A 23,783-nucleotide genomic window follows, 5' to 3' on the forward strand; every position below is an offset into this window, starting at 1 on the left:
ATAAGCAACCTTATTGAGAAGAATGTGGTAATTGCAGGGGACTTTAACACTCCACTTACAACAATGGATAGATCATCTAGACACACGGTCAATAAAGAAACAAGGGCCCTGAATGAGACATTGGATCAGATGGACTTGACAGATATATTTAGAACTCTGCATCCCAAAGCAACAGAATATACTTTCTTCTCGAGTGCACATGGAACCTTCTCCAAGATAGATCATATACTGGGTCACAAAACAGCCCTTCATAAGTATACAAGAATTGAAATTATACCATGCATACTTTCAGACCACCATGCTATGAAGCTTGAAATCAACCACAAGAAAAGTCTGGAAAACCTCCAAAAGCATAGAGGTTAAAGAACACCCTACTAAAGAATGAGTGGGTCAACCAATTAGAGAAGAAATTTAAAAATATATGGAAACAAACGAAAATGAAAATACAACAATCCAAAAGCTTTGGGATGCAGCAAGGCAGTCCTGAGAGGAAAATACATTGCAATCCAGGCCTATCTCAAGAAACAAGAAAAATCCCAAATACAAAATCTAACAGCACACCTAAAGGAAATAGAAGCAGAACAGTAAAGGCAGCCTAAACCCATTAGAAGAAGAGAAATAATAAAGATCAGAGCAGAAATTAACAATATAGAATCTAAAAACACTGTAGAGCAGATCAATGAAGCCAAGAGTTGGTTTTTTGAAAAAAATAAACAAAATTGATAAACCTCTAGCCAGGCTTCTCAAAAAGAAAAGGGAGATGACCCAAATAGATAAAATCATGAAAGAAAATGGAATTACTACAACCAATCCCTCAGAGATACAAACAATTATCAGGGAATACTATGAAAAATTATATGCCAATAAACTGGACAACCTGGAAGAAATGGACAAATTCCTAAACACCCACACTCTTCCAAAATTCAATCAGGAGGAAATAGAAAGTTTGAACAGACCCATAACCAGCGAAGAAATTGAATCGGTTATCAAAAATCTCCCAACAAATAAGAGTCCAGGACTAGATGGCTTCCCAGGGGAGTTCTACCAGACGTTTAAAGCAGAGATAATACCTATCCTTCTCAAGCTATTCCAAAAAACAGAAAGGGAAGGAAAACTTCCAGACTCATTCTATTAAGCCAGCACTACTTTGATTCCTAAACCAGAGACCTAGTAAAATAAAGAGAACTACAGGCCAATATCCCTGATGAATATGGATGCAAAAATTCTCAATAAGATACTAGCATATCAAATTCAACAGCATATAAAAAGAATTATTCACCATGATCAAGTGGGATTCATTCCTGGGCTGCAGGGCTGGTTCAACATTCGCAAATCAATCAATGTGATACATCACGTTAATAAAAGAAAAGATAAGAACCATATGATCCTGTCAATCGATGCAGAAAAGGCCTTTGACAAAATTCAGCACCTTTTCTTAATAAAAAACCCTTGAGAAAGTCGGGATAGAAGGAACATACTTAAATATCATAAAAGCCATGTATGAAAAGCCCACAGCTAACATCATCCTCAATGGGGAAAAACTGAGAGCTTTCTCCCTGAGATCAGGAACACGACAGGGATGCCCACTCTCACCGCTGTTGTTTAACATAGTGTTGAAAGTTCTAGCATCAGCAACCAGACAACAAAAGGAAATCAAAGGCATCAAAATTGGCAAAGATGAAGTCAAGCTTTCACTTTTTGCAGATGACATGATACTATACATGGAAAATCCGATAGACTCCACCAAAAGTCTCCTAGAACTGATCCATGAATTCAGCAAAGTCACAGGATACAAAATCAATGTACAGAAATCAGTTGCATTCTTATACACTAACAATGAAGCAACAGAAAGACAAATAAAGAAACTGATCCCATTCACAATTGCACCAAGAAGCATAAAATACCTAGGAATAAATCTAACCAAAGATGTAAAAGATCTGTAGGCTGAAAACTATAGAAAGCTTAGGAAAGAAATTGAAGAAGATATAAAGAAATGGAAAGACATTCCGTGCTCATGGATTGGAAGAATAAATATTGTCAAAATGTCAATACTACCCAAAGCTATCTACACATTCAATGCAATCCCAATCAAAATTGCACCAGAATTCTTCTCAAAACTAGAACAAGCAATCCTAAAATTCATATGGAACCACAAAAGGCCCCGAATAGCCAAAGTAATTTTGAAGAAGAAGACCAAAGCAGGAGGCATCACAATCCCAGACTTTAGCCTCTACTACAAAGCTGTCATCATCAAGATAGCATGGTATTGGCACAAAAATACACACATAGACCAATGGAATAGAATAGAAACCCCAGAACTAGACCCACAAACGTATGGCCAACTCATCTTTGACAAAGCAGGAAAGAACATCCAATGGAAAAAAGACAGTCTCTTTAACAAATGGTGCTGGGAGAACTGGACAGCAACATGCAGAAGATTGAAACTAGACCACTTTCTTATACCATTCACAAAAATAAACTCAAAATGGATAAAGGACCTGAATGTGAGACAGGAAACCATCAAAACCCTAGAGGAGAAAGCAGGAAAAGACCTCTCTGACCTCAGTCGTAGCAATTTCTTACTTGACACATCCCCAAAGGCAAGGGAATTAAAAGCAAAAATGAACTACTGGGACCTTATGAAGATAAAAAGCTTCTGCACAGCAAAGGAAACAACCAACAAAACGAAAAGGCAACCAACGGAATGGGAAAAGATATTTGCAAATGACATATCGGACAAAGGGCTGGTATCCAGAATCTATAAAGAGCTCACCAAACTCCACACCCGAAAAGCAAATAACCCAGTGAAGAAATGGGCAGAAAACATGAATAGACACTTCTCTAAAGAAGACATCCGGATGGCCAACAGGCACATGAAAAGATGCTCAACGTCGCTCCTCATCAGGGAAATACAAATCAAAACCACACTCAGATATCACCTCACACCAGTCAGAGTCGCCAAAATGAACAAATCGGGAGACTATAGATGCTGGAGAGGATGTGGAGAAACGGGAACCCTCTTGCACTGTTGGTGGGAATGCAAATTGGTGCAGCCACTCTGGAAAACAGTGTGGAGTTTCCTCAAAAAATTAAAAATAGACCTACCCTATGACCCAGCAGTAGCACTGCTAGGAATTTACCCAAGGGATACAGGAGTACTGATGCATAGGGGCACTTGTACCCCAATGTTTATAGCAACACTCTCAACAATAGCCAAATTATGGAAAGAGCCTAAATGTCCATCAACTGATGAATGGATAAAGAAATTGTGGTTTATATACACAATGGAGTACTACAGGGCAATGAGAAAGAACAAAATATGGCCCTTTGTAGCAACGTGGATGGAACTGGAGAGTGTGATGCTAAGTGAAATAAGCCATACAGAGAAAGACAGATACCATATATTTTCACTCTTATGTGGATCCTGAGAAACTTAACAGAAACCCATGGGGGAGGGGAAGGAAAAAAAAAAAGAGGTTAGAGTGGGAGAGAGCCAAAGCATAAGAGACTTAAAAACTGAGAACAAACTGAGGGTTCATGGGGGGTGGGAGGGTGGGGAGGGTGGGTGATGGGTATTGAGGAGGGCACCTTTTGGGATGAGCCCTGGGTGTTGTATGGAAACCATTTTGACAATAAATTTCATATATTGAAAAAAAATATTATCAAGCATAAACAAAAACAACTCCAATAAAAATATAATAATAATAAAAAATAAAATAAAATAAAATATATGTCTAACTGAAATACAGTCCCTATAGGGGAACATCAATTAAAATGACAGTGGGTCTCATCTACCACCATGGAGAACAGAAGAAAGTGGCACATATTTTTCAAGTGCTGAAAGAAAAAAAAAAGTCAACTGCAAATTCGATATCCAGTGAGACTATTCCTGAGGAATAAAGGGGAAATAAAGACTTCAGGTGAAGGAAAACTAAAGGAATTTGTCACTAGCAGACCTACCAGCAAAGGACAGGAATTGGCAGAATGTATGCAAAAAAGACAATTATATGCTGTCTAAAAGAAATTCACTTCAATTTCAATGACATTAGGCAGGTTAACAGAAAAAGGATGCAAATAGATATACCATGAAAACATTCATTTAAAAATTAAAAATGTAATAAAGTTATTTTAAAAATATTTATAGTGATATCACCTGTTTCATTCTTGATATTAAGTCAAAATGATTAACATTTGTTTATTTAATTCAGAATTTTAATTTTTTAGTCAGCAGACTTTATTAATATGTGATAAAGTAGGCTTAGGGCAAAGAAAATTACTAGAACATAAAGAGGCATTACATAATGATAAAAGAAGTCACCAAAAGACATAATTATCCTAAGAGCCTTAAAATATATGAAACAAAAACTTAATGCGCAAAAAAAAAAGAAGAAGAAGAAGAAGAAAAAAAGAAAAGAAACTGACAAATCCACAGTTATAGTTGAAAACTTCAACACCCTCCTTCAGCAACTGATAGAACTACCAGACTAAAAATTAGTAGGGATATAGAAGATCTGAATAACACAATCAACCAATGAATCTAATTGTTATATATTGAGTACTCCACACAATAACAGCGGAATACACATCCCCACCCACCACCAAAACCCCACGAACATTCACAAAGATAGACCATAATCTGCGTCATAAAAATTTTTTCAACAAATTTAAAATAAATTGAATCATAAACAGTATATTTTCTGACCATAATGGAATCAAACTACAAATTAGTAACAGAAAAAGAACAGAAAAAATTTATAAACATGAGGAAATAATAATACACTTCTAAATATCCATAGGTCAAAGAGAAAGCCTCAAAGAAAATTTAAAATAAGTACACAGAACTGAATATAAATTAAAAATATATAAAAATATGTGGGATGCATTGAAAGCAGTTCTGAGAAGAAATCTCATAGTACTAAACGGTTACATTAGAAAAGAGTAAAGGCTCATAAATTATTTGAGTTCTTATCTCAAAACAAAACGAAAGACAAAAAAAGGAAAGAAAAATAACTCCAAAAAAAAGTATAAGGAAGACAAAAATAAAGATCAGAGCAGATGATGATGAAATTGAAAATAGGAAAACAGGAGAAAAATCAGTGAAACAAAAAGATGTTTCTTTGAAAAAAGCCATTAACATTAGTAAAGCTTTAGCAAGAATGATACCGATAAAAAGAAGGAAGACACATATTATCATCAGAAATTAAATAGGGATTATCACTACAGATCCTATAGCCACTAAACAGCTAATTAGAGGGTGATATGAGGGGAAATATCAGAGTAAGGACCTACAAAATTATCTCCTCCATAAAGCAATGAGAAAACTGGCAAAAATTGTTAAAAATCAACTTTTCTTTAGAACTTTGGAAAGGTTTTTCAGCAATCCAGGATGCATTTGTTCAAGATAAATGTTGGAATCTCAGTAAGAACTGTGAGCTCTTTAGTGCTCTGTGAGCAACTATACTTACTTAAACTGTACTTACACTACAATTATACTGAGAAAACATGCTGATGCCTAAATGAGTAGGACTCTCTATGTATTAAAGCTGAATGATGGATGAGGAATTCCTATAGGATGGTGATGCGGTCAACATAGTTAACATCACCCATCACTGATATACTGGCCCTTGGTGGATGGGTTTTTTTTTAAAATCAGGCACAGACTTTATAGGATTCATAGAGTATAAAAATAAACTATGGGAAACATCCCAACCATCTGTGACACAGATGCACAGTGAGCAGGAGATGGTGTGGATTTCTGTAGAAAGTGACCATTAGTCATTCTTCAAGCTTGGAACTTGTTGCCAAAAGTGGAAACCAGCTCTTAGTGTTAATAGAGTTATTGGCTGAGAGTTAATGAGGCTATTGATCAGACAAAAGCTCTGTGGTCTTTTCTTCTTTGGGAACTCCCTGAGCCTCAGCATGCACAGCATTACAATAGACATTTTTCTCCACAAATCCTTTCCACAATGTCCCTGTAAATCTTCTTCACAAAGTCATCCTTAAATATCTAACTGTTTCATATACACCTAGCAATTGGTTTCCATTCTCCAGAATCATGTGGTAAAAAAGCAAGCAAGTAGGCTAAGAAGAAATTAAAGACATAAAACAATCATACCTATTCTGCATTGTCTTCATTCACAGCTGTTTCTGAAAGGGCCCTGTACCCACTTCTTGGATTCCCTCACTATACACCCCCCTGCTCTTTACTCAGGGCATTAAAGGACTGTACCCACCAAGGACTCCCCAGGTGACTGTATGCACATGAGGGTTCCCACCTACATTTTTTAAAGCCACCTTCCATTAAAGCTGGGAAGGCAAAATCAACAGGATGTTGTGGCATCCCTGCACAGAAGATAATGATCTTAGGTGATAAAGGTCGAAGGTTGTCAATAAAATGTGTACATGCTAACAGGGGAAGCAAAACACCAGTCAATGTATGGAGCACAAAGCTTTTAAAGAAGGAAAACCTCAGTGAACACATGAAAGTAAAGTATACATTTCATATCTGTTTGCCAAGAATTGAAGCTGTAGGCTTACTGAAATGAACCTAAATTACACATAGATACGGATATATATGTATAGATGGGTATAGATAGGCACACGTGCACATACATACAAAACCACATACAGAGAAAGCTTTTACTGCATGTCTTAATTTTACTGTTTGCTGGGCTCTTGCTAAGCAGGAAAGCCTTTCTGTAGAATAATTAATTTACCTGCAAGTTTGAGCAGTTGTTGAATAGAAAAACGGCTCACAAATGCCACATGCCTAACCGTTGTTTGGTTTTTGTTACCTGGGTTTTGTAGATGTTAATGAGTGTGCAATTCTTGACAGGCATGGGGAAAGATTTCTTTTTCTGAAACTCACACCAAAGCCTTGAGAGTTCAGGCAGAGGCAGGCTGAGGTCTCTACTGCAGACTGTCAATTTCTTCGCTGAAGGTGAAGACAGTCCTTCACAAGCAGAACGACTGCTCTGGGCCCACAGTACATCCTTCATTCCTTTCAGAATAGGACATAGAGTTAGCTTGATTTGCCCCAACTATAAGTGGGACAAGCAGGGGAAAACCATGGTGAAATCATATGAAGACCAAAACAAGGGGTTCCAGATTTAAAACTAACCAGTACCACCATCCCCAACAACAACAACAACAAAATCTCTGCATGCTTTAGCATCTTGTACTAGGAATTACCTCCCCAGAAGGGAAGCTTTCCACTGTTTGTTTTTAGAGCTTACCATTTAATGAAAAAGACAGGATTTCTATTTCCATGGCTCAGAGATTTTCAGTGATCCCTCTGTAGACTTGGTTTGATCTCCTATTCTCTACATGCTCTTTAGTAGAGAAAATCCACCCATGTACATCCTGGGCCTAATTTCTGTACATTAGTGTTTTGTACTGTCACCACTGTAGCTACTTAGAGTATCTTGGTGAACTTCCCTGCTTACATGAAGAGAACCTAGGTTTAGCAGGTATTAGAATAGGAAACAGTGCCCCCTGGAGGAAGACGGTGAAACAAAGCTGGAAGAAAAACTGCCAGTACAAGACAACCAGTGAATAAGGGGTGACCCTAAAGCTCCCTTAATTTGTGCAGCTCTTCTTTGATGTTCCCAACTGTGAAATGGGTATTCTCACATCAATTTTCCTGTTCATCTTCTTATACTTGAAAGTGCCATGAAGATCAGAGGTCCTTGACATTTTCCTCCTAAAGGAACCACTTTCAATTTATCCAAAACTTTATGTGTTCCTATATCTGGCTATTTTCAAAATCAGTAAGAGATACCATCAATGGGAAAATTGTGAAACATGAGGAAATTGATTAATCATGGGGTTTCATGCATATATATTGGGGAAGAAGGAAATGGGCTGTCACTTCTTTCTGTTATAGAGATTAGAGATCCTGGGGTTTCCCAGACTCCCTGGCTTAGGCAGAGGTGACCATGCCTTTCTATGGGGTGGTCCCTGGCCTAGAAGTCCACTGGTTTTGGTCACAATTGTCTAATATCTACCGACTCACTGGAGACTAAAGGATACACCACCGCTATTTTTGTTATTATCCTTCTGGTTTCCACATAGTTTCTCTGAGCAATATGCTTATGGCTAATTCTTTAGTTTTATTCTCTATGTAACATAGGGGTTGGTATTATTATTATTATTTTTTTGCCCTTTAAATACTTCCCTAAAGTCATAACATTGGTTTCTTTTTTTGGGGTTTTTTTTTCTTTACCAAAAACAAACAAACAAACAAACAAACAAACAAAAAAACCAAAAAACCAAAAAACAAACAAAAAAAAAACCCCAACCAACTGACCAATGGAAACTATCTACAGCCAGCAATTCCATGGTTAGGAATATACCCAAGAGAAATTAAAACATATCTACACAAAGTCTTGTATGCAAATGTTCATATTAACATTTTAAATCCTCATTTATAAGAGCTAAATGCTTTAAACAACCCAAATATCAATGAAATGGTAAATAAACAAAATGTGGTATTTCCATAGGAAGGAATACCATTCAGCAGTAAAAAGGGACTAAACATTGAGACATGTGACAATATGGATGAAACTGAAAGGCTATGCTAAAGGAAAGAAGCCATACTCAAGAGTTTATGTATCATATGATTCCATTTATGGAAAATTTCTGGTAAGGGCAAAACTATAGAGACAAAGATCAGTGGTTGCTTGGGGCTGAAGGTGGGCAGAGTGATTGATCTCAAATAGGCATGCAGGATTTTTTTTGGGTGATGGATGTGTTCTAAAACTAGATTGTAATAGTTGCATAACTACCTTCATTTATTAAAAATCATCAAACTGTGGACTTAAAGTAGGCAAAGTTGGGGCGCCTGGGTGGCTCAGTCAGTTAAGCGTCCAACTTCGACTCAGGTCATGATCTCACAGTTCGTGAGTTCGAGCCCCGCGTCGGGCTCTGTGCTGACAGCTCAGAGCCTGGAGCCTGCTTCACATTCTGTGTCTCCCTCTCTCTCTGCCCCTTCCCTGCTCATGCTGTGTCTCTCTCTGTCTCAAAAATAAATAAACATTAAAAAATTTTTTTTAAAAAATAGGCAAAGTTGATGGCTTGTAAATTATAACTCATGCTGAAATACAAAAACCCCAAATTAAAAAAGAAAACATCATCTCTAGCTTCATGAAGACTGTATCCTTAAAAAAATATTCTGATAATTAAACTTCATGGCTATTGAGTTATTGACCTTAGGAATTTATTTTTGGCATGCTAGCATAAGTCATTCATGCCAAAATTTAGGTGGCAAAAGAACACCATTGTTTAGGGTACATCAGCTAGGATTCTGCCTAAATGGAGGTGAGGGGTGCAAGTTGAGAATGGCAGGTACTACAGAGCCCCATGGAAAGCAGCAAGGTCTAGAGTGGAAGAAGGCTGGGACCCAGGAAAGGTGGCTAATGCTACTTCATTATTGCCATCTGTAACCCAGGTATGGAGGTTGAGAATAAATCTTTGGGTTTGGCGTTCTGAAAAATGCAGGGTTCAGCGCCCAGGTCAGGGTCTGAGCAACATGAAGTCAGGGGGTCAGCACAGAGCTGCAGGAGTCCTGGCTGGAACAGCAAGAAATTAGGGGGATTCTAGGCTTATGTTGACTTTGTATCCCAGTGTCAACATTATAGTCTGTTATTGGGATATAAGTAAATGTACTTATTCATGCAGGGACATGGCTCATAATTATGAATTTAGAAAATGTAGCTCTTGTATTGATACAACCAAAGGATTTGTGAACCAGAAGCTTCAAATGTGTTTCTCATATAAGGGATTATAGAAAGAAAGCAAAAGAAATACTCTTTCCTTACCACCTGGATTTTCAGTTTTTTGTGAAGACCTCGAAGCAACAGTGATTTTTTAATAAGTATTCTCATCCAGCCAAAAAACACCATTGTAACCTCTGTGATACAGCCAGATGTTATTACTAGGAACAATGTTGGGACAGGAGGCCCTAATTCCTTCCTTCTGCCTGTACTCAGCACTCTCAGGTTCATCTTGGAGGTGTTATCCACCTCTCTTTCTTAAAGCTTCTGGCCATAAAGGAGCTTATCTGGGCCTTTAGATGGGCCTCTAGATCTTAAGGTGGAGCAGAGCCAACTTACCTGGCTCCAGACAAGATTCTCTCATGTTATTTGGGGGGGGGGGCCCACAGGGGGATAGAGAGAGAAAAGGTGCAAGTGAGCAAGGGGCAGAGAGAGAAAGGGGAGAGAGAGAAGGAAAGAAGCAGGGCTCACCCTAAGCGGGCCTCATGTTTACCCAAAGAGGGTTTCAAGCTTACCCGGGGTGGCATTGGAGCTCACCCAATGCAGGATTTGAACTCGACATACATTTAGAAATTGGCAACTTTGTTTGTATGTGTATGTGCTTTCATTTAGCATCCCTGCCTTCAAGCTATGGGTCAGGGCAGGTGGGAAGTAGAAAGGATGCTCATGGGTCTTTGCAATGGGGGTGTAGAGATGGCTTCAGTCTCTACTGACTCTTGGCTTCAGCTCAGGTCATGATCCCAGAGTCGTGGGATGGAGCCCCACATCAGCCTCTGCACTGAGTGTGGAGCCTGTTCAAAATTCTCTCTCTTTCCCTCTTTTTCTGTCTGCCCCTCTCCCCTGTTTGTACTTTCTCTCTCTTAAAAAAAAAAATGTCCCTGCCTGCCCTTGAAGGTCACATCACATGGTCTTGGTTGGGGCAGGGGAGGTGGGGTAAAGGAGAGTAGAAAATGTAAGGAGGTGTATCTATTTAAAAATTCTTTCTGGGGGCGCCTGGGTGGCACAGTCGGTTAAGCGTCCGACTTCAACCAGGTCACGATCTCGCGGTCCGTGAGTTCGAGCCCCGCATCGGGCTCTGGGCTGATGGCTCAGAGCCTGGAGCCTGTTTCTGATTCTGTGTCTCCCTCTCTCTCTGCCCTTCCCCCGTTCATGCTCTGTGTCTCTCTCTCTCTGTCCCAAAAATAAACGTTGAAAAAAAATTAAAAAATAAATAAATAAAAATAAAAATTCTTTCTGGAGTGCCTGGCTGGCTCAGTCAAGGGAACATGTGATGACTCCATCTTGGGGTTGTAAATTCAAGCCCTATGTTGGGTGTAGAGAATACTAAAATCTTAAAAAAAAAAAAAAAGTTCTTTACAATAACAGATAACCTAATGCTTCCTTACAGGATGATCAGGATTTAGCTTTATTTAATCCAATATTTTGTTGGCAATCACTGCAAGCCCTCAAAGACTAGCAGGAGAATGATGGCCTAGTTTATCCAACTTGACATGTTAGAGGCGTGATAAGGCTGTTTTTCCTAGACACTGTACTTGGCTCTGTAATTAATTGATAGTGTGCACTGTGAAGAGAGGAGAAATGGATTGAAGTTAAGGAGTGAGGATTTTCTTGGTTCTGCTACTATTTGTACGATCTTTATATTCTAAGTGTGTTGTTGTATAACACATACAGTGTTATCCACTCTGCCAATCTCTTTTAATTCGTGGATTTTGACCATTCCCATTTAAAGTTATTATTGATGTAATTGGGTTAATGTCATGTTTATAACTTTCCTTTCACTGTACTTGTTCTTTTTGTTTGCTTTCTCTTGTTTTGAACATTTTATATGATTCCATTTTATCTCTTCTCTTAGATTATCAATTACATTTTATATTGTTTAGCAGTTGCCCTCGAATTTGCATATACATGTACAACTAACCTAAATCCACTTTTTTTTTTAAATTAACCTTCAGATAGCACCATCCTGCTTCAGATGTAGTGCCCAGTCTACTGATGAGCTCTCCAAAAGCATTCTTAGTTGGTTTCATTGTTGTGGATTTCCAGCATTTTCTTTGGATTTTTCTTAGAGTCTCTATCTCTTCACTTACATTATCCATCTGCTTGTCATGGTGTCTACTTTTTTAATAGAGCACTCAACATATTAATCAGTCATTTTAAATTCCTTGTTTGATAATTCCAACATTTGTGTCATATCTGAATCTGGTTCTGATGTTCTTCAGATTGTGGGGTTTTTTTCTTGTCTTTTAGCATGACTTGCAATTTTTTGTTAAAATTCCAGACATAATGTTATCAGGTAATTGGACCTGAGGTAAAAGGCTTTTGGTGTGAGTGAGGATTTATGTTAATCTGGCTAGGTGTTGGACTGCATTTAATGTTTTTTTGTAACTGTAGGGGCCAGAGGCTTCAGCTCCCTCTAATGTCCTTGCTTCTGCGTCCTCTACGGTTTTGGGGCTTCCCTAAGAAGTCCTCCTCAAACAGAGTGTGTGCCTTGCTCTTTCTGCTCTTTCAACTGTAACTCAATTATATTTAATACCTGTTGATGTGGTGGCAAAGTGTGTGTGGGGAAGTATTCTATCATTTAATTTTTTAATGTTTATTCATTTTTGAGAAAGAGAGAGAGAGAGAGACAGAGTATGAGCGGGGGAGGGGCAGAGAGAGAGGGAGACACAGAATCTGCAGCAGGCTCCACGCTCTTAGCTGTCAGCACAGAGCCCGACATGGGGCTCAAACCCATGAACTGTGAGATCATGACCTGAGCCAAAGTCAGACACTTAACCGACTGAGCCACCCAGGTGCCCTGAAGCATTCTATAATTTTAATTATTAAATCCCAGTCTTTTACTGGACTTGTGTCTCTCGGGTGTGACCTTCACAGGGGATTCTTAGCATTTTTATTATTTTTGTTGCCCCTGGAATAAAGATAGGAAGGCATGGGGGTGGAGGGCAGGCACTGGGTAAATGTTGCTCTCCCATGTGGGACAAGCCTCTGGTACAGTCTTTTCCCCTAGAAAGTAGTCCTTTCTTATGGAGAATGTCTGGGCATATCTCAAAATGATCACCTTTCTCTTCCACCTGCCAGAAGCAGCAGGAGATGTTTCTTGACTCTTCACCATAAGAAACTGGTGGGGTTCCTGGAGGTAAAAGCCTTGAAAATCTAGAAAAACCCCTGTGCACGCAGCCTCCAGGAGTTTCTTATTCTCAAGCCAGCCTACACTCAGCACCCAATATTTGTCAAAATTACCATCTGAGTGATCCCACCAGTTCATGGCTTCAGTAGCTTCCACTCTAGGTAAGCAGATCTTAGCTGGGAATCTCTGTATTCACCCTGGTCTCCAGATTTCAGCACACAGTTTGTCTTGCAATCTCAATTCTCTGATGAGTACAAGAAAAGGCATTACTTTTCAGGGTTTGGTTTTTTTTTTTTTTTCTAATTTTTTGTTTTGTTTGTTTTGTTGTAAGGACAGGAGTGATAACTTCCAAGCTCTTTACACATTGGATCTGCCCAGAAGTCTAGTTTTATGATCTTGCACAAGTTAACTTCTCTGAGGCCATTTCTCCCTGTATGACATGGAGACAACAAACCTTTTAGGCCTACTTTGTGTCATTATTTACATTAAAATGCTTTATAAATGGTAAAGCACTATAGTTACATAGGGGTTATTAATACCAATTTGCCAACATCCACCACAAATTTGTGGAGCTGTCACTAGGAAATATCTATTAAGCCAGGAATAACATTTCCTAGCTCCCTTGAAATTGCCCTGTGCCAAAACAATGAAGTAGGGGGGACGTGTCCCATTTCCACAACTGGTCCATAATAATGTCCCCAGTGCTCCTCCATGCTTTTTATTCTTCTCCTAGAAGCAGAGGACAAGACCCTGGAAATGAAGGAACCATAAGATGGAAAAATCTCTGCCTACAAGGAACAGACTTGTTGGGTTGTTATGTGTGCAAGAAAAATCATTTTATTGTCTTAGGTCACTGAAATCTTGGTATTTGTTATAACAGCTAATGTTATCCTATATAATAAAGAAATTGATACCTTGATATTGGGGCTACAGTTACATAAACCTAAAATACATGAGAATACTTTAGGGACTGCGTGGCAAAAAAAAAAAAAAAAGACTGGAAGGATTGAGACTAGGGTCATGCTGTGGTGCAGTAATGAGTAAAACTGGCACCTGTGATATGGATGACATAGAGAAAACAGAGACTGTTCTGTCACAAAAATTGAGTGTTTACAGATTTGAGACAATAAGAAATAAGACTGTCAAAGACCTGAAGCAAAGGACCATTGAGATTTGTCAGGTAAACAAAGGGACTCAGCCTTGAGGAAAATAAAGATTATGGATGTGATATTGTCATCCAAGCCTTGTTTAAGATGGCTTTAGGATAACTTCTGACAGGGAGATTGTCTTGGGGGCAAGGAAGCAAAGATATAATTCCTGCTCTCTATACCTTCCCTGATCCTCCCCATGTACCTGCCACTTCCACCAGACTGTCCCCACTTACCTGGGGGGCCTGTGCGGCCCTGTTCCAGAACTTCCCACACCTCTGCTCTTTTGAGAGCCTACTATACCAGGTTCAGTTCTGGAACCCCATAATCCTGGTGCAGGGCTTGGAAAATATACCTTGAACAACTTAAACTTCATCCAATAGGTGGCAAGGCTTGCTTCCTCTCACGCAGCTGCCATCTTTATTATTCCCCTGTTCTAATCCAGGTTTCTGCTGTGTCCTGCTTCTGAAGATTCCAGCTGAACAGGCCATGCTGGGGTTTAGAGGGGGGAAGCAGGGTGTGGTTAGGGTGAGGTGTCAAATGTGGGGGATGGGAGACCAACATCCCCGGGAACCTGCTGGGACCCCTCCCTGGTCTGAGGCTCTTCCTCTGAGGAACCTCTGAGTTACAGGCTGAGTCCCTTGCATGTGGTAATCTGCCGGATTTCTGTGCAGTTAGCCACCATGAAAATCAAATTTCATCTCGACTCTAGACACATCACTATAATGGTTTTCAGGGCTAAGACCAATAAAACTACAAAGTGTGAGGAGAGAAATCCAATAAGAGAAAGTAATTGAAGATAAAAGCCTATTAAGTCAACCTACTATGATTAAATTTTTAAATTTAGGAATTGCCCTCCCTGTTTTAAGACCACTTCTGGGAGGCACAGTGGCTTCTTGTTTAACTCCAGGCTTAATGTTACTGCTGTGTTCTCACCTAGACGTTTCCCAGGGGCTGGCTTCTGCCCCCCCCCCCCCCAGGGCGGTGGTGGCACCCCTCCGGCCTGGCCCCGCCCATGGCCCCACCCTACAAGCATCCAGGCCTGCCCAGCCCTGACCCACCTGGGCAACTGACCCCGCCCCGCCCACAGCAGTAGTGACTGGCGGAAGAGGACTTGGCTGATTGGGACTTCTGAGGAAGGAGGTCCCGAGCAAGAGCTGGGCGCTGCCGGGAAAGACGCAACCAGGTTTGCCCCAGGATGCTTCTGTAAAGCCCTCTCTGAGCAGCAGTGTAGCGAAAAACTCCTTCAGGAGACAGGGACATGGGCACCTGCTCTAGGCCTGGAAGGGGAGGCAGTGGGCTCTGGAGGTGAGAGGAAGTCAGATGGCCTTAGTGGGGCGGGAGAGTGAGGCCTGCAGGGTCAGTAGCCCCGGAGGGTAGGGATGGTTGTGGGAATGCAGGTTTTGGATATACTGTGAAATGCCCAGGAGATGCTGTGGTAATGGTCTCCACCTGTTTGGCAAAATATGTTAGGAAAATGAACCAAATGCTAGAGAAAAATGACCTAAATCTAAATGCCAGAAGTGGGGGATGGCACCCAGGTGTCCAACCTTTTGTTTAAGAAAGAAAACGTTATCTTTTTACATTAGGACTAACTTTAAGGCCTTAAATTCACATACATTACTATTCACACTGTAACGTTTCAAATAGAAAAGAGGTAATCAGCTCATTAGGTATCAAATGACTTTAACAAGACTTTGCTAAAACTTTACAGAAAAATAACTCCTGTTACACCCTTTGTGTTTCAGTTGAGGATGAAAGGCTACCACACTGCCTGTCATCAATGTTGCCAATGGTCACACTTTAGCCATGCTTCCCTTCCGCAGTCCTGTCCCTAGCAGCCATCTAAGCAGGCCTGAGCTGCCTATCACTGTCACCAGGTCTCAAGGACCATGTGTGGCCATGGAGCACCTCCCCTGGAACCGCAGCACGTTAGATTTGGCACATATTTTTTATTTTCTTTTACTTTCACATTTACAAACTCAAGAAGCCATTTTGAGAGAGGGAAGGTTGAGGCTGCCTGGAAGAAAAGCAGGGTTCATGGGCACTGTGCAGAGTCGGGCACTTAGGACTTTTCACAGGGAAACTATCCTGAATCTCAAGAGCCCTCATTGTCAGTTGACATCTGAAATAGTAGCTGTGGCTTGCTCCTCCGTGCCTGGAAGATGCGTTACTGGAGGCTGCCTTGGCCCAGGATTTTATTGCTGGTGAACTTGAGTATCCAACTTACAGTTCAGGATGATGGCATTATCAGAAATGGGTCCAGTGGTGAGCATTTTGCAGAGATGAAAGGAAATAGCAATGTGTAAACTGCACTGATTCTGCAGTGCTGGCAAGTTTCCCACACTTGCCTCTGGTCCCGGAGGGGGGCCCTAGAGATGGGTGTTGTCCATCGGGATGGGACAAAGAGGATGGACATGCTCAAATCCACAGCAGCTGGAGTGCCAAAACCTAAGCAGCTCTCCCTTCCCCCATGCTATGTGCCCTATAAGGCCCCCAGAGATGTTCCCTTTCTCAGATGGAAAGAATGTATAGTCCCCTCACTTTCCAAAGTTGTATCTCTTGGGCTGAGTGAGACAAGTGTTTGGCAGGCAGTTCAGAAATATGGACTAGAAGACATAGGCACAGATCTTGGAAAGATGAACTGCTGAAAAGTACCTTTGGGTCACCTCTGAATTTCACAGGAACAAGAGAGTCATGGAAAAATGGTTTGCCTGTGATTATAGCAGCACTAGGACGAAAGCCAGAGGTGTAATTTTATTACTCAGATTTGATCCTGTATCAGCCCCATGTGACTTTTGTGGACCATTAGCTTCTCCCTCTCTCCTAAAAGTGCTAGTCTTGCAACCCTCCAGTGACAGGCGGGACCCCACCCTTCAGGGAGCTGTGTATCTACTTCTTCCACAACTGAAGGAAATGGAAATGACTCCTACACCATGTAATTTTTCTTCCCAGACTGTCAGACTACAAATGTTTAGTCCCTTTCCCCTTCTGAGGAGAGCGAAGGCCTTATGGCATTGACAGGGGAGAGGACCGAGGGGGAAGCTGCCAGGGCCCTCAGTGCACCTTATGTCCAAACTAAGTCATAACGGTCAGGGTCCAGCTTCATCGGCCGAGGCATGCACAGGTCCATGGGGGACTGCGGTGTCTCCAGTAGGAATGGAATGGAGGACGTGTCATTTCTGTGCCCACATCTCCCACCTGGTTAGCCTCTGGTCTAACAAAGATGTGAATTCACAGTTCTACACATTAGTTTAGCAAAAAGTCTGGTTTCTGATACCCAAAGAGCTTAAAGTCCCCTTCAAAACGTGCATACAGGCGCCGGATGTCTCGTTTGCTGATGCCCAGAAAGTAACGCTCCACCTTGGTTCTGTTATACACGGTAATGCCCGGAGGGATGGTGGGGTAAGATACCAGGTGGTCTATGCCGGCTTCTTTTAAGATGTATGGGGCATCATCCTCCAGGGTCTCGTGGTGACCGATCACACTGTACTTTATCTCACAGGGTGCACACAGTTCAACGTACGTCACCCAGTGAATGATGTGGTCCCCAAACTGAAGGTCCAGCCATCTGTGGTTTGGATCACCCAGGTAACGTACAAAATCTTCAAACTGGATGCCCCTGGTCTCTGTCCGGTTCCTCCTATATTTCCTAATGATGCCAGGGGCAATCTCATGCCTGTACCAAGGCTCAAAGCGGGGATTGTGAACAAACTTATCCTTAAATGCAGAAATCAGCCTTTCGAAGGGATCTCTTACGATAAAAAACTTGAAGTATGTTTTCAAGCTAAGGAAGGAAATGAAGATAAACAAGCAGTTAGGCCAATGCTGTTGATGGTAACCAGGGCGAGGTGGGAAAGGGGAGGGTCCCTGCTGCAGCCGCTGCCACCATGTCTAGAACGCACTCCTGTGAGGAGCAAGTGACATGCATTTCTGAATCCACTCAGCCACCTTTGGAAGCAGATCTTGCTACTGACCCATCTTACAGTGAGGAAGTGGGGGCTCAGAAACCATAACTGTCCCAGGCCACAGGACTCCTCACCTGAGAAGGTCACTGTGAAGACATCTATTTATCTGAATAGATATTTGAATATTCCAAAACTTCAAGGACATTTAAGTCTTGTTGGGCAGAGAACTGACAAGGCCAGGAACCCTGAGTGAGATAGGAATAGCAGAGGCCAGAGAAAGTTACTTTAGGGTCCATCTGTATAGAGTCAATTCACAACTGCCAGGGGAAGGACAGCCAGAGCAGGGGACAGGTAAGAGAAGTGGGGAACACAGCTGCAGGCTCCAGCTGGCAGGAAGGCGGCCCAGGGGAGCTGCCAATAGTGACGGGGGTGGTGCAGTGGTGGCAGCATGATGGGCCTGTAATGGTGCTGATGGAACAATGACAGCATCGGCCACTGATGTAATTACGGTGCTTACTCCATGCCGGAAACTGTGCTCAGTGCTCTGCACACTTGAACTCCTCTTTTCTCACAAAAGCTCCCATGAGATCAGTGCTTAGGTGGATAGCAAGACACCCTCACCCAGGAGGCTCTCTGATCTGGCATTTAACACCTGCATTCTACAGGTTTTGTGCAAACTGGGAAGACCAAACAATGCCAGAAGCAATGAAAATCAAGTGGCTGAAAAGTAAGGGAGGTCAGAGTTCATTTGGTGCCCTGACATTTATTTGCTGCTTACGCATTCTGATTCCTTTTAAGCTTTGTTTTATGGGGTCATTTCTTGGCTAATGAAAAGAAATTTAAAAAAAAATTTTTTTTTAATGTTTATTTACTTTTGAGAGAGCAAGCACAAGTGGGGGAGAGAGAGAGAGAGAGAGAGAGAGAGAGGGAGGGAGACACAGCATCCAAAGTAGGCTCCAGGCTCGAACTCCCGAACCATGAGATCATGACCTGAGCTGAAGTTGGACATTTAACTGACGGAGCCACCCAGGTGCCCCTAAAAAGAAATTTTCAATTCACTAGCTAAGTGATTTTTAAAATGCCCAGTCTCCATCCTTGCTGTGGTCAGTGAGGTCTGTCTCTCTCTGCCTATGTCAGGTCCATCCCCCACCCCTCTCCTTAGGGCAGCTACGACAGAAGCAGGTGTAATACCTTTGGAAGAAAATGAAAAACTAGGTGGGAATCCCTGTAATGCAAATCCCTTTCCTGTGACATATAGGTTCTATTAAGTAAGGAATCCATAAAATTTAACAGGACTGAAGCAGAACAAAGACAACTACTCATTTCTACTAAGAAAATTGTGTAACCTTTGTTTTAATGGACCGCAGGAAGGTAAGAGTGGAGAAAACATTGTGAAATTCTCATAAAGGTTTGTGACTTTAAATGCACTGAACCCTGAGCATATGCTCAGTGGCCTCTCACCCAAGTAAACCAAAAGCCCCCAGTAATCCTCAGAGCAGTTTGATACACATGGTAAGGAGGGAACTGGGCCTTGGATTTTACAAAAATCCCCCTCCCCTTAGGAACCTCTCCTACCGCTTCTGAATTTCTGCATCACTGAAGGAAGAGAGACGAGGGAGGCCATTCTTCTCGTGGTCATGAACCACATTTTCAGGGATCTCCTCAATGGAAGGAAAGGCCCCTGGTAAGGAAACAAGGGAGTACAGGTTGGCCACCTCAGTGCTACCTGTAAAGGAGGATGCTTGGTTTCTTAACTTGGGCCCCATGTTCCCCACAAGTCCATCCCCTAAATCTCAGTTTACGTCTTTGAATTCCAACTGCTGTGCCAAGAGGAGAGAGTGAAGAAAAGCTTCTGGTAATCCATAAGCCAATAGATGAGTTGGGGGTGGGGGGGATAAGGGGAGGGACACTGCCAATACCTACTCCTGGCAGCACACCTAAATTAGGTTAAATCTGACATTTAAAAAAGATCCCTGTATGCATACAGAATTCCTAAAACAAGCAATACTCATTCTACTCTGAAACTGGGGGGGAAAGCCAGAGGAGTGGCACTGTGAAACATACTGGTGCCTGAGGCCCTGTCGGGGGCGGGGCGGGGGGGAGCCCATTACTCCCAATGGGCTTGGCTCTCCCAGTCCCACATCCCCAGGCCTAAGGTGGTTCCTAGGCAACCTCACCATGTCCCAGACTGGCAAGTGGCAAAGCTGACTGGTGCTAGGAAAACCTGGCCACTGTTGTGGGAGCGGTGTGATATATCTGAAGCAAGGGACAAGGAGGACAAAGAGGGTTTAAGAAGGCAGAGCAGGAACCTTGGGTACACTCCGTCCTCAGCCTGGTGGACTGAGTAGGTTTTTCATTCTTTTCTCTATTTAGCCAAATGGAAACAAAATGTCATTATCCATGAAGGTTCCAGCCAGGCCTCTGCAAACCTTCCATCCTTATTTGTGTTAATCCTCTTGTGTTGGAGTCCAGCAGGGAAGGATCTGTCGGGCCATCTAGGCAGTGGCCACTGCCTTGTCTGTTTGACTTATACCTTCTCCAGATATGTAAGTGCCAGTCCAGAACTCTGCACAAAGTGCTTTGGATGACCATAAAATGAGCAAGATGAACGTCTGCTCTTGAGGGGACAATGAAAGAACCAGCTCTGAGGATGTGTGCCGAGACCTGCTCAAGTACTTGTCCCCATGCAGGTGTCTCCAGGGACCACTGAAGACAGCCACTGGAACCATCCTCTATCTTATGGCCTGGCAAACCTGCCCCCATTTTTATCCTGCCCTTGTAAATTGGTGTTTACTTCTTTAGAGTCTGATGCTTTGCACTGTGCTGGCAGATTTGTGAGACGTTTGTGTAATTATTGTTTTAAATTTGATTTGTAACCTCAATCTTTGATGTCAAAACTCAAACATTCTGTCGACTCAAGAAGCACATTAATCAAACACTATAAAATGAAGCAAGTGTCTCCCTTTTCTCCCCCAAACAACCATGAAAAGGCCAAATGACCAACAACTCTGAGGACAGCAGGAGATGTGGGCTAGAGGACAGAGACCCCAGGGCCACCTCCCACAGTGCTCTGAGGGCTGATTCCTGGTCCTGGAATGATTTCCTTTTGAAGCTGAATTTAACAGAGCCCATATTTATCTTGGACCTACTCAAGGTAATTGGAGTTTAAGCAAACATGATATCTGAAGAGAGTAGTGAGTAATCAAAACCTGTAATGTATGAGGTCATTTTTCAATGATCTGATTTGTTTCCAAATAAAGATCCGATTTCCTGAAGCAAGTCAATTGAATCCTCTGACTATGGAAGCTCAGTGTAAAATGGAGATGCTTGCTTTCTACCCAAGCGGCACAGAACACCTCATCTGTGGGTGAAGGGGGCAGCCTTCCCAGGCATGGGTGCAGGCCCTCCCACTATAGAGGGACAGCTGAGAGGGCAGTGAGTGTGGAGCCTCGACTTACCAGGACAGAACTAGCAACAGCTGAGAAGCAAGGCAACATATCTGAAGAGAAGAAAAGGGGTCAACCTGGGGGTAGGCAGGCTGCCTGAGACAGGGATTCCGCTGTGGAAAGTGAGGAGATTCTGGCCATAGGCAGGGCCCTTTGAAAACCTCGGTATCTAAAACTTTTAAACCACCAACTTTTAAAGTACAACTTCAACAGGGAAAACAACAGAGAACTGACTACAAGGTTACCAGCCCCTCCAGGACAACTGTCCCTTCCCTTAGCTCCTTCCTGCAGTCCTCCTCCGTCTCCCCTGCCCAGGCCACAGTGCCCCTCCCCAGGCAAACCCTGCTGTCCACTGACCACACACATCCACCAGGCGCTGCACGCACCGTTTAACACGATCAGCACCTTCTTCCACTGGGTGTTGCCCACTTTAGGAGTCTGGCAGAAAAGAATCTTGTGCTTGTCACAGACAAATATCCGGTCCAGGACAAACTTGGATACCGCAGTGTGTGAGAGATTCTTCAGGGTTTCATCCCTGCAGACATTTCTGATGAGTTCCAGGCGCTCCATATAGACCAGGGGTTGAACAAGCCGGCTGTCTGAAAGCACTTTCCCGGTTGGCTGCAAGTAACAAGGAGGCAAAAGACAAGGCAAAAGACAAGGGCCTTGTTAATAGAAAATAGAAGCCACCGGGGAGGCCCTGCCCCCTGACCTCATAGGAAGAGCAGAGCTCTGTAGGTACCATTCACTTTCACGGGATTCAGGCTACGTGGATGTGCCAGACCAAAGCTCAGCAGAGACATGAAGATGCTTCTTCCTCCTCAGCTTGGACAGACTTAGGAGGCAGCAGTGGGTGAGCTGCCGACACTTAGCTGATGGCAGGCATTGTGGCCCATAGCTTCTTGGACACGCAGGGTACTTTGCATTCAGGGATCTTAGTGAAGGCCAGTTTCTGCCCCCTTCCTGCTCCCTATCACTTCCTTCCACTCAATTCTGAGTGTACGGATGTGAACTGTACCTAAGGACCAGTCATCAACACACGTGCTGGCTGTTTTGAAGACCCTCTGGTATACTGGTAAAAGTTTAAAATTCATGATTAAATTAACTAAATTAACTCATTGTGTTTTAAAAATGCAAAAGCCATTACTCCACCTCCTCCGTGACAAGCACGCGGTTAAGCTTCCCTGTACCGTGGTTTAAACAAAGGGGACGAGTTCTGCGCGGTAGCGGTGTCAGCTGTACCCGAAGCGTGGCCACTGCGGGCAGGTGTCGGGGCACGTCCTCCCACCCGGTGAATACATCCGCGTGAGCATGGGTCCAGAGATGCCCCCCCCCCCCCCCCTCCCCGGCTGCCGGGAAAGCGGGCCTGGGAGCAAGCGGAAGTGGGCGCGCTGGCAGCCCACGACCAGCCCAGGACCACGGGAACCGCTGCGGGCACGGCCTCCGGCTGGGCCTCTGAGGTTGGGGTGCAAGCTGCACCAGGACGCTGTGGCTGCTGTTTTTTTTTTTTTTTTAATTTTTTTTCAATGTTTTTTATTTATTTTTGGGACAGAGAGAGACAGAGCATGAACGGGGGAGGGGCAGAGAGAGAGAGGGAGACACAGAATCGGAAACAGGCTCCAGGCTCTGAGCCATCAGCCCAGAGCCCGACGCGGGGCTCGAACTCACGGACCGCGAGATCGTGACCTGGCTGAAGTCGGACGCTTAACCGACTGCGCCACCCAGGCGCCCCTTAAGAGACTCTTTTTTTTTTTTTTTTATGTATGCCGTCTGGATTCAGAAGCGTTTGTTTTGTTCACCTCCGAGTTATCTGGAGTAGGTCTCTCAGTAGTTTCTCCTCTCAGAAACAGTATCATTCCCAGTCTGTGTGTAGCTAGGACAGTTCCTCTGTAGCCTTCACATATACAGAGTGTGACTTGAGGGTGAAAACCGTCCTTACGACACCTCAGGCTGGCACTGACGGCTGCAGGGAGGTGCACGTGCAGCCCACCTGACTGCCACACTTTGCAGGCAACCCATTTTTAATACCTGGGTGCCTGTAGGATTTTTTTTCTGTCATGTTCCAGCACGTTACAAATTTTGCCAGGATAGGTCAGCGTGGGTCTCGCGGCTGATTTGCCTGGAAGGCAGGGAGCCATCTGTAATCCTGTTCAGAAAATGTCTTTTTTTCCTCAGGACACGGGGGCAGGGATTAGGCCCATGTACAACAGAGGGAGAAGGTCATTTTAGGTTAGGAGGCCTAGGTTAGGAGGTGGGCAGGGGTTTTGGGATCAGACTTCGCCCCACAGCTCACATGGATCTTCCCACCAGGTGGGAGGACTCCTTCGAGCAGAAACTAGTGCTGATGTGTGCTCCATCATTTGCTCACAGCTGCTACACTT

The 23,783-nt window shown here is 42.9% G+C and overlaps 1 protein-coding gene across 4 annotated transcripts in view; it reads right to left on the reverse strand.

Moving 5' to 3' along the window:
- Nucleotides 1–15,717: 15,717 nt before the first annotated feature.
- The window catches only part of CHST10 (carbohydrate sulfotransferase 10), a 29,232-nt gene continuing 21,166 nt past the window's right edge, over nt 15,718–23,783 (reverse strand). For all 4 annotated transcript variants that reach the window (XM_040454031.1, XM_040454032.1, XM_040454033.1 and 1 more), the window contains 3 exons: nt 21,789–22,023; nt 19,532–19,637; nt 15,718–17,835 (listed from right to left, as the gene is read on the reverse strand). In XM_040454031.1, coding sequence (XP_040309965.1) covers nt 17,298–17,835; nt 19,532–19,637; nt 21,789–22,023 — 879 coding nt within the window. In that variant the 3' untranslated portion in view covers nt 15,718–17,297. The remainder of the gene's footprint in view (nt 17,836–19,531; nt 19,638–21,788; nt 22,024–23,783) is intronic.

This window comes from Herpailurus yagouaroundi, unplaced genomic scaffold (genome assembly GCF_014898765.1).
Source record: "Herpailurus yagouaroundi ecotype Mexico unplaced genomic scaffold, PumYag 210, whole genome shotgun sequence".
Classification (NCBI taxonomy): Eukaryota; Metazoa; Chordata; class Mammalia; order Carnivora; family Felidae; genus Herpailurus; species Herpailurus yagouaroundi.